At 56.1% G+C, this 19,185-nt stretch overlaps 1 protein-coding gene across 3 annotated transcripts in view; it reads right to left on the bottom strand.

Annotated features, from left to right (window-relative positions):
- PNPLA1 (patatin like domain 1, omega-hydroxyceramide transacylase) overlaps positions 1-19,185 on the bottom strand; it is a 43,243-nt gene that overhangs the window by 14,929 nt on the left and 9,129 nt on the right. For all 3 annotated transcript variants that reach the window (XM_089334012.1, XM_008262834.5, XM_089334013.1), the window contains exons 2-4: positions 2,480-2,712; positions 1,134-1,199; positions 158-367 (exon numbers count right to left, since the gene is read on the bottom strand). In XM_089334012.1, coding sequence (XP_089190138.1) covers positions 158-367; positions 1,134-1,199; positions 2,480-2,712 — 509 coding nt within the window. The remainder of the gene's footprint in view (positions 1-157; positions 368-1,133; positions 1,200-2,479; positions 2,713-19,185) is intronic.

Raw genomic sequence — 19,185 nt, forward strand, 5'->3', positions numbered from 1 at the left:
TGGGCCGCGGCCTGGTGCATCGGCTGTCAGAGCCGAGGCATTCCGCCAGCAAACCATTTTAAAACGCTGGGGGAGCCGGAGCAGGGAGGGCCGGGTGAGGGGAGGGGCGTGGAAGGAGCTCGGCCCCGCCCCCCGCCCGCGCCCCTCCCACTCTCACCACCAGGTCCGGTGGGAAGAGTGCGTGGGTCATCCGGGCGAGGTTCTCCAGGGAGAACTGGAAGGAGTAGTTGAACAGGCGGAAGTCGTTGAAGATGGCGGGGCAGTCGCGGGGACAGATGTCCTGCTGCCCACTGAAGGTGGAGATGGTGATGGAGTCCGTCCAGAAGGAGCAGGGCTGCATGTCGGTGAAGCCGCCGTCGATGTACCTCTGTGGGCGGAGCGAGGCGTGTCTGCTGAGGCCCCCGGAGAGCCTGCGAGTGTGAGCCCGAGGCCCTCCCTGCTCTGTCCTCACTCTGCCCCCTCAGCCAGGTCGTGGTGCCCAGACGGGGACCCTCAGGCCCTGGACCTGGGGCTGCCCCAGGTACGGCAGAAGATGGTGCCCAGGCCCCTGCTCAGCCGCCACGGACCCAGCTCATGCACAATAGGGGCTCTTCCACCCAAATCCTCCTCCTGGAGCTTATCTTCTCTAGGTAGACAAGAGGAGGGGCATGGGCTGGGCAGCCGGGCTCAGAGAGTGGCCTGGGGACCAGCACATGCGGATCCTTCCCCACGCCGGGGTGGGGGGTGGGCTGGCGGCCTGGAATCACAGATACCCCGGGATCCACTGGCTCAGGTCTGCATTACTGCACCAGACCCCCAGGAGTTCAAGGGCACAGGAATGATTGGGTGGCGCTGGTCTAAGCCCAGGGTTCGTGTTCTGCTCTTGGTGTCCAGTCTGAAAAACCTTGTGCGCTTGTGCAGCCTTGATTCCCAGGCTCAGTAATGGGTTCAGAGAGAAGCCCACTCCCCCACCGCGCCGGGGTGGGGAGGGGCATTCATCCAACAGCCCCGGAAGTCTACCCACAGTGGGAATTCTGAGTAGACAAGCATGCAACTTTCCAACCCAAGACCCTCCCCTCCACTGTCCGGGATGTGGGTCCTGGGGATCCCCAGGTGGTCCTGGTTCCGGCTTGTCCTCCTCCCCCAGCACTCACCACACCGCGGTAAGTCGGGGGGATGAAGCCGCAGTACACGGGGACAAAGCAGCTGCAGTACAAGGCCTGTGGGAGACAGAGCAAGACTGAGACTGCCGACCCCAAGCCCAGCCACCAGCCCAGGCCTTCACCCTGGAAGCAGTGTCCCAAGTCCAGTTTGGGAGCTGGCCCTAACTAGGTGGGTGCTTGGTAACTGCATGGTTCATCTGGGTCTGATGCCCCAGCTTTGAGGAGAGACAGGGCCTCAGTATCCCACGGTCCCTTCAGACCCCTAATTTCTGCAAATCCAGAGTGATCCAGCAACCATTCTTGGGATCTGTCCTGGGCAGGCTCTGGACATGAAGGAGGGGTGAGATGCAGTGGGTGTCAGTACAGAGGGTGGCAGGTGCTTTGGAGGTGCAGGAGAGCATGGGCATTGTGACCCCAAAGGAGGGTGCAGGGCAGCAGGGCGGGCAGTGATACAGGAGGTCCTGGGGCAGGAGTCAGGCAGAGGAAGTAGGATGGGAAGGGGGGAGGGGACCCTGGCCGAGGGCACAGCAGGTGCGGACGGCCTGGGTCCAGTTTGGGTAGGGTTTGCTGTGGCTGCCCTGATGGGAGGGAGAGGTGTGGGGAGAGAACATTGCAGCAGTGGAAGTGGAGTGGCAACATGGGGTGGGCGGGAGGAGGTGGATGGTGAAGAACTGGGAGCTAATAAACCGAGGAGGGCAGCAGGTGGGAGGAGAGGAAGGGTCCCTGAGCGCATGTCCGCAGCCTGCTCAGGCCAAGTGCTGGGGCTGTGAGGATGGGACGAGGCCCTGTTTGGGGGTGGGGAGGAGACTGGAAGCAGGGCAGCTTAATCAGACCCACCCCGGCAGCGACAGTGACCCGTGGCTCAAGCTTCCAGCTGTGCACAGACTGGCTGGGCGAAATCATGCAGGCCTTTGTCAGGGCCGGGGGGGGGGGGGGCTCTCCCCTCACCCCGCCACAGACTGGGAGTAATTCAGGGCCAGGGAGGGGGTGGGGAGCAGCCACTGCTGCCCAGGCTCGGAGGCTCTCCAGGAGCTGTGGGACCCCTGTGAGCAGCCCCGGGCCCCTGAGAAGCTCCAGGACTGGTCCAGAGGCCAGCAAGACAGAGTGGAGGGAGGGGCTGAAGTGTGAGGATGGCGGCCACCTCTGACTCCTCCCGAGTTTCTGCAACCCCTCCTGGTCTACTCTGCACCCAGCACAGGGAGACTGTGGGCACGAAGCAGGCTGAGGGGCAACCTGGGGCCCATCCGGGAGCTGTGGAGACACAGCAGGGGCAGCCCCCAAGCCCCGCTGCCAGCCTGCACCCCTGGCCCCTGCCCACCCCAGCCCAGCCCCCTCGCCTCGATGAGCTCCTCCTTGGACGTGTACTCCGATACAACCACGCTCTCTCCGTCCGTGAAGCGGGTGAGGCTCACGTGCAGCCTCCCGGTGGCCGCCTTGTAGGAGTCCTCGGGCAGCACGCGGTACAGGAACTGCCTCATCATCTGCACCATCTTGCAGGACGGGGACAGCGGCCCCAGGAAGGACTTCTTCACCTCGGCCACGCCCACATTGAGGACTCGGAGGTACTCATCTGCAGAGCAGACAGAGGGCAGGGGTGTCGGCGCCACCAGGGCAATGGTGACTGCCACCTCACTCAGCACCCGCCCCCGAGGAGAGCAGGGTACCGACGCAGGAAGTCACCGGCTCAGAGGACCCCGCCGGGCGATGGCACAGCTGGCCCCGGGCTTCCAGACTCCCTGGCCGCCAGTGGACACAGGATACGGTCATTTTCCCAACCCTACTTTCCGTGGCCGTGTCTGGAGGGCCCCCCCACCCCAGAGCACATTCTCCCAGGGTCTCCCAGAGACTCCTGCCACACACGGAAGCAGCTGCGGGTTTGTACCAAGAGTCGGGGCCCGCGGAGGGGTGCGCTGGCTGCGAGGCTTAGGAGGAGCTGAACCTTGACCCGGAGCCATTGCATCATTTTTCCTTTATGGCCCCGGTGTCGGCCCAAGAGGAAGGTGACCTTGGCATCCGGAGCATGTCAGGGCTCACAGGTGCCAGAGCCTTGGCGGGCAGATGAGCAGCTCAGGGAGGGGGCAGAGCAGGGCATAACGCCTAGGCCTTCCCCAAGCCCCCAGCAGCCCACCGGGGAGGTTTGGGCTGTAATCTTAGCAAGAAGAGCTGTCTTGCTTAGTTCTCGCCATGCTGGAAGTGAATGGAGCAGGTGAGATGTAACCTAGGGTGTGTGACCCCAGAACCCACGCTGCTTCTACTATGCTAAGCCAAGAGCTTCTTCCAGAGCTGGGGCCTGAGCCCGCTTCTTGCTGACCATGCGAATTTCTGCCCTACACAAGCCGTCGGGAAAACTCCGGAGTGGAAGTGGCTCTGGAAAGGATGGCTAAATTCTTAGACACGGACGTCGTTGACTGCAAAACATCCTGTGTGGAAGAGCTTTCTTACAGCTGGTGTCGTGGAGCCATGGGGAAGTTGTGTCATTGGGAGCCGCCGTGGGGAAGAGGAGGTGCGGTTTAAACAAGCAGAGGGTGGACAGGTGCCCGGCCCCGGGTTTATTAAAGGGATTCTGCATGGGTGGTTGGGACTAGCATGCCCTCCCATCTCTGAGGTTCTGGGATTCTCACAGCGCCTTGCTGCGTATCTGGGAAGAGATCCCTGTGTGCCTTATTCTCCCTTTCAAAACAGCCACCGAGGCCATCCTCACGCCATGTGATTTGCCCCAAAATCGCACACCAGCAAGCTGGTGTGGAATACTCTCTTCCTCTCATTTTTACAGTTCACAGATGATTCTACACTGGTCCTGGTCGGGCGTGGGGGTGGGGTGGAGACAAGCCATTTCAGGACATTGTACAGATGTGGAAACTCCGGCAGAGAAAAGCTCAGGGCGTCATCTGACATCAGAGGGCCAGGCAGCCCTTTCTGTGGCTCCAGCCATCACTTTCTTTCCCTGAGGTTTGGACTTGAGCCCGGGGCTGAAGAGGCTGAGCGAGCCTGGGTTGCCATGGTGACGGCCTCTTCTCACCAGCATTCAGGATTGCACCTGCCTCTGAGTAGAGGGGCCCAACCTGACCCTGCTGGCAGGCAGGTGCCCCTGGGAGGCGGGAAGGCCCTGCAGTTTCAGCAAGGTCAGCTTTCGCATCGGCCCAGGTGTGTAGACAGTGCTTGCCCTCCAGGGAGGGTGGCGGCCAGCCTACTAGCAGGCGCTGAAGCAACCGAGTGATGAATACCAAGGTGTTGGGTCACCAAGGTCCCGCCTGCAAGAGCAGCTGGGAAGAGGAGTTGAACTGGGGCACCGACTCGCAGTTTTTGCAATTCTTAACGAGCAGCCTGAGCCTGGCAAAGGGCGGGGGCCTCTCCCCGTGCCTCGGGCGGGGAGCACAGGATTCAGCCTCCCCGAAGCACCTGCACTTCCACCAGGAGGCCCGTGGGGATGGAGGCACGGACATCTGTTCTTATTACACACGCACATCGTGAAGGAAGTAAGTTTTAAAGATGCAGATAAGCAAAAAGAGAAAAAAACCGGCTTGGATGTCTTCCACCCGAAGGTTATCATTTGATCTTTTTCGACTTTATATATGTATTTTCTTTTTTAGACTTTATTTTTTTTTATTCTTACTTAGAGGGAATCCTATTTATACAATATGTGTGACTTACTGTTTTCACCTAATGTGTCTTGCACAGTCAATAAATCCCCCTTCACAAGCTAATTTTCAAAGTAGAATTTGAGATTATTGTTAGGGGATATCATTATTTATTAGAGGTCCTCTATAGGGATGGGGCAAAAATTGTGCTTCCTTGCTCGCTTTTTAAAGGAATGCGGCTGTGGAAAGACTCCCTCTAAATTCTTTGCCCATGTCCTTAACTGTTTTTCTTAGAGTGGATTCCTAGAAGCGGGCGTGCCAGAGGCCAAGGCACGCGTACGTAGGATCTGGCGATGCTGCCTTTACGTGTGGCTTTTGTGTATTACTCATTTATGGTTGACTCTCAAGTCTCCAGGGTGGTGATGAGTAACCGGGACAGAGCGGCAGCCACAATCATGGGAATCATGTGGCCATTCCCACAAGGTGCTCACATCTGCCCTGGAAACGGGCCGTGCTTCCGCCAGCATCGTGTGGCCAGCGAAGGAGGAGGCAGGGGATGTCTGACTCCTCCCAGTCTCAGGCCTCATGCAAAACTCAATCCCTGCTGTCCTGGGGCTGCAGAGCACGGGGTGACATTGTGTCTGCATCTCTGGGTCTCTGTGTGCATCTTTGCATGCAGATTCTGTCTCCCTGAGTCTCTGTCTCTCGCTTCTCATCCTTTCTCTCTCTTTGGCCACCCTCAGGAGAATATTCTGGTTAAACAAGTCGTCATTGGAGGACAGTCGAGCGTCAAGGACAGTAGCTGCTGGGTGTGCGAGGAGGGATAAATCTAGTTCCTTCTTTACGCATCTCTGTTCTCCCAGCACCTTCTCCCATCAAAGGCCTCCTTCCAAGCTGCATGAAGACCGCCAGGTTGTGTGGTACTAGACCCACAGGGACCACCACAAGGTGGAACTCTAAAAAGGCACCACAGGGCCAGCATCGTGGCACAGCACGTAAAGCCACAGCCCACGATGTGACCTCCTACTTAGATGCTGGTTCGAGTCCCAGCTGCTCCACTTCTGACCCAGCTCCCTGCCGATGGCCTGGAAAAGCAGTGGAGGATGGCTCAAGCGCTTGGGCCCCTGCACCCATGTGGGAGACCTGGAAGGAGATCCTGGCTCCTGGCTTCGACCTGGCCCAGCCTTAGCCATTGTGGCCATCTGGGGAGTGAACCAGTGGTTAGACAATCTCTCTCTCCGTCTCTCCCTCTCTCTGTAATTCTGACTTTAGGATAAATAAAAACTTTAAAAAAAAAAAATTGCACCACAGGCTCAAAGTGTCGTGTGCCTCAGGGAGGCTCTCTGGTGGCCAGGTTTTGGTCCCCTCCTCCGCTCTTGCTGCGCTTTGCCCACAGAAGGGTCTTCAGAGAACTCCCCTGTAGGAGATGGACCACCCTCCCCACCTCCACCAAGCCTCCCCAGCACTTAGTGGGAGCGCTCAGTGTTTGCTCTGTGTGTGAACAAAGGAAAATAAAAACCCGAGAAAGACAGAGGTGCCCCTGGATGGATAGGTAAGCAGGTTATATATGTGGATTACCCTGGCTAACTGACCGCGTTTTATGAGCCTATTGTGCCAAGAACCTGAGCAGCAACCTCAGTGAATAGGATGCCGGGGCTGAGACTTTGAAGGGCATTTGGAAGTCGCCTCTCCGCTTAAGCTACTCAGAGAAAGTTTCATCTGTGGTTGTGTCCGTTGCAGAGCCGGGTTCAAATCCCAGCTGTACCGCATGCTATCTGGATCATCAAGGGCTGACTCCATGACCTTTGTTAGCTTTTATTATTCCACCTGTAGAAAAGGGGAAAAGAGGGGCCAGCACTATGGTGTAGTGGGTAAAGCCGCCACCTGCAGCGCCAGCATCCCAAATGGGCACCGGTTCGAGTCTCAGCTGCTCCACTTCCAATCTAGCTCTCTGCTGTGGCCTGGGAAAGCAGTAGAAGATGGACCAAGTCCTGGGGCCCCTGCACCTGCATGGGAGACCAGAAGAAGCTCCTGTATCCCAGCTTCTGATTGGTGCAGCTCCAGCCATTGAGGCCAACTGGGGAGTGAACCAGTGGATAGAAGACCTCTCTCTCTGCCTCTCCTTCTCTCTACTGTGTAACTCTGACTTTCAGATAAATAAATAAATCTTACAAATAAAAAAGAAAGAAAGGGGAAAAGAGCATCCACCTTGCTGTGTCGTCATGAGGCAGACAGTTTCAGAAACGCCTGCGTATAACAAGCGCCCGACCTCGGTTTTGCCAGCAGTGCCCTATGTGACCAGGGTGGGCTTCCTCATCTGAACAGGGCACATGGTCCCTGCCCGCCTTCTGACCGAGATGTGGGCTCACAGGTGCGTGCAAAGGGGCAGGGCCTGTGTGGGAGGGCGCCCCCAGGCTGCAGTGCTGATCTGTTTGGCCCCACGCTGCCTCTCCTGTCAACAGGCTCTGGAGGAGAGAGGGAGCTGGCAGAACCCTGAAGGAGAGGGAGGAGGAAAGGGCGATGCGCTTATCTCATTTGTTTAAATGCGCATGTTCCCCCACTCGGAGGGAGGCCAGCGTGGTCTCTGTCTTATTCCTGCCTTCGTCCCTAGCGTTCAGTATGGAGCCTGGAACACATAGGCTTGTGATAAACACAAATGCATGCGTGAATAATGAACACACCGAGGAACTGCAGACGTCGAGGGGGACACGGAGGCTCAGGGAGAGGAGCAGCCAGGTGAAAACAGCAGCTCTCCCCCCACCCCACCCCCCCACGGCCTCCTGCTATGTGAGAAGTCCTAGAAAGATGGGCCCTTGGAGGCTGACAGTTTAAGCTGCTGGGATCCAGCATGGAATTAGGTCCGCTGCCGTGTGGGATGGATCTGTCACCAGGGATGTGATGGCCCGGTCTCCCACCGACTGGTAGCCTAGCAACAGCCTCCAGCTCCTCCAATCACCACACGGCACCACCGCGGGCGGCCCTGCTTTGGGAACTCCGGGCGGGCGCAGCAGCTCCTGGGGGTAGTGGAGGGGCGGGGCACCGGGGCTGGGGAGCTCAGCATTCCCAGGAAAGCCCTGGCAACCCTGGGAATCCCTGCATGGAGCACGTGGGAGCCTGCCGCTCCTGCCTGGCCCCAGGTTGCAGGCTGCATCCTAGGCTGCGCTTTCCCGTGGGTATATCTTGACAACCCAGCCCCACCATAATAATAATGGTGATTAATATTATTATCATGACAACAGTGGCTTCCTCAAGAAAGTCTTTCCTATCTATAATCTCAGTTTATCCTCACAGTGGCAGCAAGCCCCTGAGGGGGCAGTGACCCCCGATTTAGTCATTTTATTTGTGTGCCCCATGCCACAGCGCCATTGGCTGGACGCTACAGTGTTGTCACTGGAAGATCCACAGAGGCCCTCTGGGGCTCTCGTTTATTGGAAAGGCAGAGTGAGAGGGAGACAGAGAGATCTTCCACCTTCTGGCTCACTCCCCAAGTGGCTGCAGCAGCTGGGGCTGGGCCAGGTTGAAGCCAGGGACCTGGAGATCCATCAGGGTTTCCCACGCTGGCGAAGGGACCCAAGCACTTGGGTCATCTTCCACTGCTTTCCCAGGTGCATTAGCAGGGAGCTGGATTGGAAGTGGAACAGCCAGGACCCAAAGCAGTGCCCATGTGGGATGCCAGCATGGCAGGCAGCAGCTTCACGCACTGCACCACAATGCTGGCCGCAGAAGGAATCTTAAATGGAAACCTAGTCTATGACACAGCTAAGAGCATGGCTGTTCCGAGGTAAAGCCAGGTGGGGGCCCATTGCCTCCCTCTAGCTTAGGAAGGAGCCTCTCAGCTCACCGCCCTAAAGCTGCTGGGGTTGTGGGAGGCTAGGTCAGAGACAGCAGCCCAGACAGACACTTGCCTGGGGAAAAGGGCAGGCTCAGGCACAGTGGCCCGCAGACCACTGGGCTGGGAGTGAAAGCAGGCTGGGGTGTAGCACAGGCCACACGGTCCGCGGGGGCAGAACCCGAGCGTGCCGCAACCCCCCCCCCCCCCCACCATGCGTCTGCTCTGGTCTGAATGCACTCCAGGCTTTAGCCAACAGCAAGAAACCCTGACCTAGTTTGCACTTCAAACCAAACCAAATGGTAATTTTTGATGGAGAGTAACCAGGCTACACACACCTCCTCTAACCCCAAGAGTTCACTGCAGACTCAGGCTTAAAAGGCTGGGTTGTAGGATCCGAGTTGCTGTGGGAACACAAGTGCTCCTGCCCACCCATCGCCAGAGCTGACAAGCCACCCCCCCCCCCACATCAGGCCCAGGCCCCCAGAGCCCAGCCCCCACCTGCCCTGTGTGCCCTGTGTGCCTCTCCCCCAGAGCCCTGTACTGATCACCCTGACATAAAACAAGCAGAGGCAGTGTGTCTAGAAAGTTCTTTGAAAACTCACAATGTCCACAGAGCCACTGCTCCGGCTCTTGCCCCTCTGTTTCCTTTGGAGGGCCCAGAAGGTTCTTTTGCGATCCTGCTTCAAGGCCACGGGCAATGCCACCCCCCTAGCCTCTCCCTGTGCAGCAAGGGGACCCTGGGGTCAGGCTGCAGCAAAGAACCAGCCACCCCAAGGCCTGGGAGTTGTGGTGGGGGGGCTCCAGGTGAACCCCAGCTGACAAGGAGACAAGGTTGTCGGGCAGCAGCTCCTCCCTGGGGACCCGCTCTAATTAGGGCACACTGCGTGTCCAGCCAGACCTGCACCTCTATCGAAGACCGAGGCTCCGGCCCGCCGCTGTCTGAGGCTTCAGTCGGTTAGACCTGTTACAGAGGCCTCTGTCTGTCACGGGCAGCTCCAGGGCCCCGTGACAGCCCTGGGAGCTGGGCCCGCCCCAGCTGTCTCCTGCCCCTAACAGTCATGATGGCTCTGCACCTGCCTGGTGCCTCCCCGTCTTGCAGGTTCAACCTCACAGACTGAGGCACTGAGGCCTGCTCAGTCACTAGTCCAAGGTCCACAGCAGAGGTGGCTCCAAGCCCCAGGACGCCCAAGCCAGTCTGCTTCCAGGGACACACCCCTGGTCTCGGGCGACAGGGCAGGGTCAGTTGGCTCCTCCCCGCTCCCTCCTGAGGGCTCAGTTACCCCTGGGAGACGCCAGCAGACCCAAATCATCTCCAGATGGAGCCTCCCCTGTCCCCCAGGCCTTGCTCCAGCCAGGCCAGTCCCGTCTTGGCCCATAAACGCATCCTGAAAACTTCTGCCTCCCCTCCTCTATTTTTATGTATTTATTAATTTTGCCACCTTTCCAGACCTTATCCTAAAGCCTAGTATAAGAGCTGCCTCCTCCAGGAAGCCAGACCTGCTCACCCTGCTCTTAGGTCACCCCAGCCCCTGAATAACTGCCTGTGACACTGGCTCATGAGTTACCCAGGCTGCCCCAAGCCAACTGCCTGCCTCTGCTTGATGCGCACCTTCAGGACAGGGCCCCAGATGCTGCTCAACCTATGATGGGGTCAGCTTCCTATAGACCCATTGAAAGCTGAAAATATTCAAAGTCAAAAATGCAGGTAAAGCTGCTGCATGCAATGCCAGCATCCCATATGGGTGCCGATTCAAGTCCTGGCTGCTCCACTTCCAATCCAGCTCTCTGCTATGGCCTGGGAAAGCAGTAGAGGATGGCCCAAGTCCTTGGGCCCCTGCACCCACATGGGAGACCCGGAAGAAGCTCCTGGCTCCTGCCTCCAATCAGCGCAGCTCTGGCCATTGCAGCCAACTGGGGAGTGAACCAGTGGATGGAAGACCTCTCTTTCTCTCTGCCTCTCCTTCTCTCTCTGTGTAACTCTGACTTTCAGATAAATTAATAAATCTTTAAAAAATGCATTAAACCATTCCCCTAACCTGGTGCACATCATAGCTTACTTACAGCCTACGTTACATGTGCTCAGAACACTTACATTAAGCCTATGAAGGGGCAAAATCACCTGACACAAAGTGAATTTTATAATAACGTGTTGAATACCTCAGGTAATTTATGGAGTATTGTGCTGAAAGCGAAAAACCGAATGGTGGTGCTTCTGTAGCACTGTGAAGTGGGAAAACGCTAACTCAGAGACCTTATGCATGAAAAATACATCCTCCCCGCCCCGCTATTGCCTATCCCAGTGTCGAATGCTGAGAAGCTATTTAAGAATGCATAAATGAGCCATTTCATCCTCCCAAAGCCAAGACTATTTCCATCTTGTTTTCCAGCACGTAACTTAGCACCTGTAGGGACTTGATAAATTTTTAAATAAGCCAACAAGGAATGAATGGAGAGAAGGAATAACCTGAAGCTGGGACCGAGGAGGACCCTCCACTCTGCTGGGCTGGCGGGAGTCTTTCTAATCGGGAACGTGGGATTCTTCCATGGCCCAGCCACACTTGAGTCTGGTGGGCAAACCGCAGGGCAGTTTGCTGCCTCCGCCCTTTCTCTTGCGCTTGCCCCGCGTGGATGTCCTGAGCTCCCGGGCTGGGACTGAGCCGAAAGCTTCCCTGCGTGGTGGTTTCACAAGGGTGGTTGGGGGTCCCCGCAGGGTGCAGAGGGGCACTCTCGGAGAGCACTGGGAGCCACATGTGGCTGCACTTTGCGAGCTTTCCTTATAGAATCAGGAACAGGGCTCAACTGTCTCTCCTGAACTTAATTCCAAAGTGAAGCAAAGAAACAAAGCTTAAACATGGGTCCACCAAATGCAGTGTGGGCACCTGAGTTGGATTCTGAGGCAGAGAAAGGACATTAGAAAGATGGATGAGTTCCCCAGCGCTGTGGCGTAGCGGGTAAAGCCACTGCCTACAATGCTGGCATCCCCTCTCCGTGCAGGTTTGGATCTCGGCTGCTCGTCTTCCCATCCAGCTCCCTGCTAGTGGCCTGGGAAAGCAGTGGAGGATGGCCCAAGTGTTTGGCCTCTGCACCCACATGGGAGACCTAGAAGAAGCTCCCGGCTTCAGCCTGGCTCAGCCCTGGCTGTCACGGCCATCTGGGGAGTGAATTAGTGGATGGAAGACCTCTCTAAAGGTCTTTCAAATAAGTAAATAAATATGTCTTCTTTTTTAAAAACAAAACAAAACAAAAAGACAAACAGGTGAATTCTAATTATGTCTGAATTAATTCACAGTGATGGAGCCATGCCGACGTTTCAGCGTTGGTCTTGTCAGTGTTAGCCTCAGGGGAAACCTGGTGCAGGAAGTACAGAAGTGACTGTATCCACTGAGCCACTTTCCTGTAAAGCTCACGTCACTCCAAAGTTAGAAGCTTGCTGTTAAATGAAAACACAGATGAGGCAAGGCATTTAGGACGTAGGAGGGGCTCTGTGAACCCCTGCTGGTGCTAGGGGGATGGATTAGTGCACGTCACCTACACCTACGTGAGCTGTTTGGCAAAGAGACTTTCCTCCCTAGGAACCAGCACATCTGGGCTTTATCAGTGCTCCTTCACCTAAATGTCCAAAGGAGGAGGATGTGTTTAGCCTAGACTTTAACTGCCTGTGTTCCCCACTGGAGCACCTGGGTTTGATTCCTGGTTCCTGACACCTGCTTCCTAACAGTGCAGACCCTGGGAGGCAGTGGTGACGGCTCAAGCAGTTGGGTTCCTGCCACTCCTGTGGGAGACCTGGATTGAGTTCCTGGCTCCCAGCTTCCGTCCAGCCCAGACCCTTAAATATTTTAAGCCCAAAGGATTATTCTGGGAAATAAATCTTTATCCACTTGCTGGGGAAGTTTAAGCATGTACAACACAAGTTCCATTGAGAAAGTAGAACGGCAGGGAGCCCAACATGGTAGCGCGGGTTACAACGACCACACGGTGACACCACTGCGACAGCATTTTATAAAGAGTTCTTCTTTGCATTTGCCAAGCCATTTGATCTCACTGTGCTAATCAATGTGCGATTGCTTGGCCTGTGGAGTGTCGGGAGAGAGCCTTTGTGCTTCTTGCAAAGCAACTATTGAAATCACAAGCGTAGAAATGTAGAGAAATCCCAGTCCTGGCTGTGTGATATGAACCGGGGGAAATTATCCGCTCTCTCTAAATCCCTGTCTCCTCATCTGTAAAATGACTATAAATATAGTATCCACTTCCTGCGGTTCTGGGTGATTAAAGTAGACGCCGCACAGAAGTAAAGCTCTTTGCCCACACCTGGCACATGGGAGAGCTTGGCCAACAGCTGCAAGCATTATTAGCATTAGAGCCGGGTGTGGATCCAAGCGAAACGCCTTTTCCCCCAAAACACGGCCGCCTCGGGCAGATCAATAGCTCCAGCACTGATTTTTAATAAAGCTATTTTGATTCTGAAAGTGTGCCCAGGAGCCAGGACTGAAACCCAAGTTACATCTGGGTAGCACATACACACATGTGCATACGTGTACACACACACACACACACACACACACCACGGGAGAAAGCAGAGGCTGTCAGTCACGGCTCTAGTGACACAGTGGCCAAGCTGAAGACGAAGCTCTCCAGCTTCTGGAACAGATGCACCAACCAAAACCACGGGGTGAAATATAAAGCAAAAGGATAGGACGTGTTGAATTCACAAGAAAGAAAGGGAAGAAATGAGGGGCGGCCTGGCCGCCAGGGCCAGGGGAAGTCCAGCTGGTGACGTCGTGGTGGCCATGGGGACAGTTATCCGACCAGGAGCCAGGGGAGGCTGGGATGCTTAGCATCAGGACCCCGCGGAGGATGCTGCACCACTGAAAATCCCCATGGCCGTGTCTGCCTGGCACGCTGGGTGGAAAAACCCAGTCTCCCATGCCAAAAAGGAACCCACACCCCAAGTCTGCCTTCCTTGTAGTTTAGAACTTGGGTTACTAACAACCTTTGGAGTCAACTGGAGGCAAGCTGGTGATAACCCTGGGGTGCTGGCCGGGGTCAACCACGCCAGCCCAGAGGGGTGTTCCCACCTCTGGGCTACCAGAGTCCCCGCAGGAAAACCAAGTCCTCTTGCAGATGAGCGCACAGTCAAGCACTGCAAGTGCTCACCAGACCAGGCTGGATTCCCCGGATGCTGGGCGTCTTTGTTGGTTTGTTCTAATAAGTTCCTTGGATTTGGGCCAGTGTTGCTAGTAAAGCCACCGCCTGCAGTGCCAGCATTCTATATGGGCACTGGTTCAAGTCCCAGATGCTCCACTTCCTATCCAGCTCTCTGCTATGGCCCAGGAAAGCAGCAGAAGATGGCCCAAGTCCTTGGGCCCCTGAACCTGTGTGGGAGACCCAGAAGAAGCTCCTGGCTCCTGGTTTCAGATTGGCCCAGCCTCAGCCATTGAGGCCACCTGGCAAGTGAACCAGCAGATGGATGGTATTTCCCTCTCCCTCTCTCTCTCCTGCCTTCCTGTAACTCTGCCTTTCAAATAAATAAATGTTTTTAAAAAAATAAGTTCCTTGGATGTTCTTCAGTTAAAGTTTGAAAAACACCGCATTACCTTGCTTTTCTATTTCAAGACAATGTTCTTTTCACTTAGTCATTCATCCACTCAACATTCATTCATCAAAGTCTTATTTTGTGACTAATCTTTGCCCCAGCGCCAGGAACACATCCACATGGCTTCTCTTGTCCATCACCGGCATGTTGGCGGTGTGTGTTCCCACCCCAAGTTACAGGTGGGAACGCAGCGTAAGGCAGGTTCCCAGCTAAGGACCCACAGCTGGGACTGCAGTGCAGCCCCCCCACCTTCCAGGAAACTGTGCTCCCCTCCAGTCCTGGCAGTGTCGGCCCGCATTGGAGCGACAAAGATGGGTACACTCCAAGGAAAGGAGTTAGCAAAGCCCAGGTCCCCAGGAGGTTATCTCGTCTTCCCAGGGCCAGCTCCAGGAGTGCCAGAGGGTCTGCTGCCTGGAACATACCTTGAGCCACCTGCCAGTGACACTAACTCCAGCGACCCATGGTTCCAGGGCCCAAGGGGCTGGCAGGAGCCCTGGTCCCAGGTGTGGGAGTCAGATAAGAACAGGAGGCACCTGTGGCATCCCCCGTCTCCACAGGAGGAGTCATGCTGGTTCCTGCTGTGCCCCATTTGTGGGCCTGGGGCCCCTGGGGCTCCCCTGGCCCTCGCATGTGCTTCACAATGTCCTTTGGAAACCCGTTTTCCTGTCCAGGAAAGCTGCCTCCTTTTCTGAGACTCCAGGACGGACGCACCTGACACCTCTCAGCCTGGAACCCGCTTCCCTTGAACTGCAGGTGGCTCTCCTTCGGCTGCATCCACGGCCAGAGAGGCCTTCCCTGACCAGCCCACCCCGAGCTGCCCCACGACAGCTTCGCCCGCGCTTGCACGGCCTGCTCGTCCGCGCTGACCCTCTCTGCGTGCCTGTGCATCTCTGGCTGGATTGCACCAGAGGACGTCAGCTCCCCGAGGCTGGACGTCCAGCTGCGCTGTTCACAGCCAGATCCGGTCCATTTCATCAGCATCTCAGCTGTTCAGCCAGAGTCTGCTCCTCCGCCTCTTTGTCTGCAGCTTGTTGGGATTAGGAGACTAATCTTTCTGGGAGACTTTCTTTAAATGGAATTTTAGCAAGATCCTTCCTGTATCAGAGAGACAATAGCAGAGCTGGCTAGCAGAAGCCGGGGCTTAGAGTACCTTCCCTCTACAGCCACAGAGCCCGGGGCTCCCTGGAACACAGTTTGGAAGCCATCAACTTAAGTGAGATCCACCTCCAACCAGTGAGTCCCTCTCCCAGGGGCGAAATACAATTATCTCTAAAGTGAAATGGGCCGGCGCTGTGGCGCAGTGGGTAAAGCCACCGGTAGTGCCGGCATCCTGTATGGGTGCCGGTTCAAGTCCCGGCTGCTCCACTTCTGATCCAGTTCTCTGCCATGGCCTGGGAAAGCAGTAGAAGATGGCCCAAGTCCTTGGGCTCCTGCACCATTCTGTGTGGGAGACCCAGAAAAAGCTCCTGACTCCTGGCTTTGGATTGGCACAGCTCCAGCCATTGCAGCCATCTGGGGAGTGAACCAGCGGATGGAAGACCTCTCTCTGCCTCTGCCTCTGCCTCTCTCTAACTCTGCCTTTCAAGTAAAATGAATAAATCTTAAAAAAATAATAAGGTAAGGACATCAGCTTAAAGTAAGGCCATTCTGCAACATTCTAGCGTTACAAGTCACATCCATGGCTTTGGAAAATTATCTAAGAGTTAGGTAATACCCCAAATAGAAACTACAGACATATTCAGCACCACCCCTGCTGACAGGTGGCCGTCATCAGGAGTTGATCAAGTAACTCCTGTCTTACGAGCCATTGGTGGGGGCCGCCGGACTCGCAGGATCTCAGATGCTTCCTGCAATCCCATCGATGACATGAGACAGACCATCTGAAACAATTAAGACAGTACAACACCCCATGCTGGAACAGGCACTCAGATTCCACAGGCAAACTAGACCTCACAGAAAGGGAGACGGAGCAGGGTGACACGGAGGCTCTCCTGGGAGGAGGTGAAATCTCTGGAGAGGGGAAGGCCCCTGCAGGCAGGGAGCCCGTGGGTGCTGGGGTGCACGGCACTGAGATGCCCGTGTCCCTGGGGGCCAGGAAAGCAGCCTTCTGGTGGTTCACCACCGAGACCCTCCCCGCCCAACAGACTGGACACAACCTGTGTACATGGAGTCATGGTCTCGGTCCCAAGCCAGGGGTCGCTTCTCCAGCACCCTTGTATCCGCAAATACGGTCATGGAGGCAGAGACCCAAGTGGTCGCCGCATCCACTCATCCACTCTCTCCTTCCTTGGTATGGAGCCTCCGATGTGCAGCTGGACACACGGCCTCCCAGAGTAAAGCATACCTCTTCCAGCCTCCTTCACAGGCTGGCGTGGCCACGCAGCTGGCTTCCCATCCATAGGATGGGGGTCACCTCCAGGTCCTCCCCTATAAGGGGAGAGGTGGACCTCGCTGGAAGGCAGACATGACGCGGAGCCCTCTGGGACCACAGGAAGAGGCCACGCCTGTGAGCAGCACAATGGGCGGGGCCTGGGTCCTGACACCAGGGAGGGGCCACACCAGCTGTAGGGGACCAAGGATGGTGAGGAGCAAGATGTCCTCTCTTGTCTCGGCAAAGCCTCTGCTATCCCAACCGATGCACTCTCTCAACAAGCCCTTAGGTGTGTGCAACACCCGGGGGACCCCGCTGAGCCCCAGGGTGAGGCTGTGGGATGGGGGGGCAGCCGACTTCTCCCTCTGCCCAGTAGCTCAGCTGTGGCTCTGGGTGGCAGACTTGGCCCAGTGGATTCCTGGGACCAGAGGTGGAGAGAGATTTTGGTGTGGGCCTGACCACCCTCCATACCCACCCCTACCCGCTAAGAGACCACGGGAGGAGCCCACCAGTGGCAGGCCGGGCTCCGAATACTGCCGACGGAGGCTCCTGTGGCCTTCGTTCTCAGACCCCAGGGAGCAGGGCTCCTCATCACTGTGCTTCCCCAAGGGGGGCCCTGGTCTCTGGGGCAGGGGCTGTGGAAGCACCGAGGGTCAAGGGTCGGTGCCCAGTGGCAGTCAGGGAGGGCTCTCGGGGTGGGGGGCACAGGCAGGGGTGGCATCCCTGGGGGAGGGGACAGCCTGGGCAAAGGCACTGAGACGGATGCATCCCGAGGCTGCCGTGGGGGTGAGCAGAAGAGCCCCTGCCCTGCCCTAACCCTCAGCATGGCCCTTCTCCTGAACCCTGCATCTTTCACACGTGGGGCCTGGGTGTTGAGGGCAGAGGGGCAAGGTGAGCGGTGTTGGGAAAGAGCGGCGTGCAGAGGGCACAGCAAAGCCACCTGTTGAGCCCGGCCAGCAGATGCTCTGTCTCTGCCCCTCCCCTCCCCTGGCTCCCCTGTGACGCTAACCAGCCTATGCCCCCTCCCATCCACAGAGTAGAAAGAAGATGGGGGCTGGGGCCGTGGCGCAGTAGGTTAATCCTCCCGTACAGGTGCCAGTTTAAGTCCCGGCTGCTCCACTTCCCATCTAGCTCCCTGCTATGGCTTGGGAAAGCAGTAGAAGATGGCCTGAGTCCTTGGGCCCCTGCACCTGGCTCCTGGCTTCAGATCAGCGCAGCTCCGGCCATTGCTGCCATTTGGAGAGTGAACCAATGGAAGGAAGACCTTTCTCTCTCCTCTCACTGTCTGTGACTCTACCTTTCAAATAAATAAATAAATAAATAAAATATTTAAAAAAAGAAAGTGGATGCGAGAGGGCCGCCAAGGGAAGGGTATGTGCAGCTTCCATGTGAGTTTCAAATGACTGCAGGGTAAAGATCATCTTAAAACCCACAACCCAGAGAGGGTGCCACAGCACTGCTGGTTAAGCTGCTGCTTGGGACACCCTCATCCCACATCAGAGTAAGTGGTTCGAGTCCCAGCTACTCCTCTGCCAATCCAGCTTCCCGCTAATGTACACCCTGGAAGGCAGTGGGTGATGGCTCAAGTACTTGGGCCTCTGTCACCAAGTGGGAGACCTGGTTGGAGTTCCTGGCTCCTGGCTTCAGCCTGGCCCAGCTCTGTCTGATGCAGACATTTGGGGAGTGAACCAGCAGATGGAAGATCTCTGTCTCTCTGCTTTTAAAATAAAAGTAAGTGAATAAATAGACATTTTTAACAAAGCACACAGCTCTGATGATGTGGGGCTGGGAGGAGACAGGTGGACGTTGGTTGGCACACTGAGGTGCTGATGATAACAGCTGTGCCATGAAAACACAGGGCTTTATTGCCCTTGGCAATATACTTGAAGTTTTTCAGTATTAAAGTTGTTTGTTAAGACTTACTTATTTGAAAGGCAGAGTTACAGAGAGAGAGAGAGAGAGGTCTTCCACCTGCTGGCTCACTTCCCAAATGGCCGCAACAGCAAGGGCTGGGTCAGGCTGAAGCCAGGAGCTTCATCCAGGTCTCCCATACGGTTGGCAGGAGCCCAGGGACTTGGGTCATCTTCCACGGCTTTTCCCAGGAGCATTAGCAGGGAGCTGGATGGGAAATAGAGCAGCCAGGGCTGAAATTGGCAGCCGCATGGGATGCTGGCAATGCAGGCACAAGGCGGGCCCCAGAATGCCTTTTAAATGTACACAAATGTTCACAGCAGCACCATTCATAACCGCCCCAAATAAAAATAACGCAAGCACCCACGATGTAGAGGATGGATAAGCCACGGGCGTCTATTCACACAATGGAACCTCAATAAACCGTGGAAAGGAGGCAGCACGGATCACACAACAGATGAACCTGGCAAACATTGTGCTCAGAGAGAGGCCACGCACAGCCCACACATCGTGAGTCTCTTTATAAGGAAGGTCCAGAATAGGTAAATCGGAGGTGACAGAAAGTAGATTAGCAGCTACCGGGGGTGGGGTGGGGGGGGGGATATGGAGGACTTAAGATGGCAGAAAAAGGGGTGGAGCATTTCTTTGGGGGGTCAGTGAAATGTCCTGCCACTGACTGTGCAGTGGCCCCACAGCTCGGTGACTATACCAAAAGCCATTGAGCTGCATATTTAAATTTTTTTTTAGAAAGGAGAAAT

The sequence above is a fragment of the Oryctolagus cuniculus genome, chromosome 5, assembly GCF_051225735.1.
Source record: "Oryctolagus cuniculus isolate XC-2025 breed Fujian yellow rabbit chromosome 5, ASM5122573v1, whole genome shotgun sequence".
NCBI classification, from domain to species: Eukaryota; Metazoa; Chordata; class Mammalia; order Lagomorpha; family Leporidae; genus Oryctolagus; species Oryctolagus cuniculus.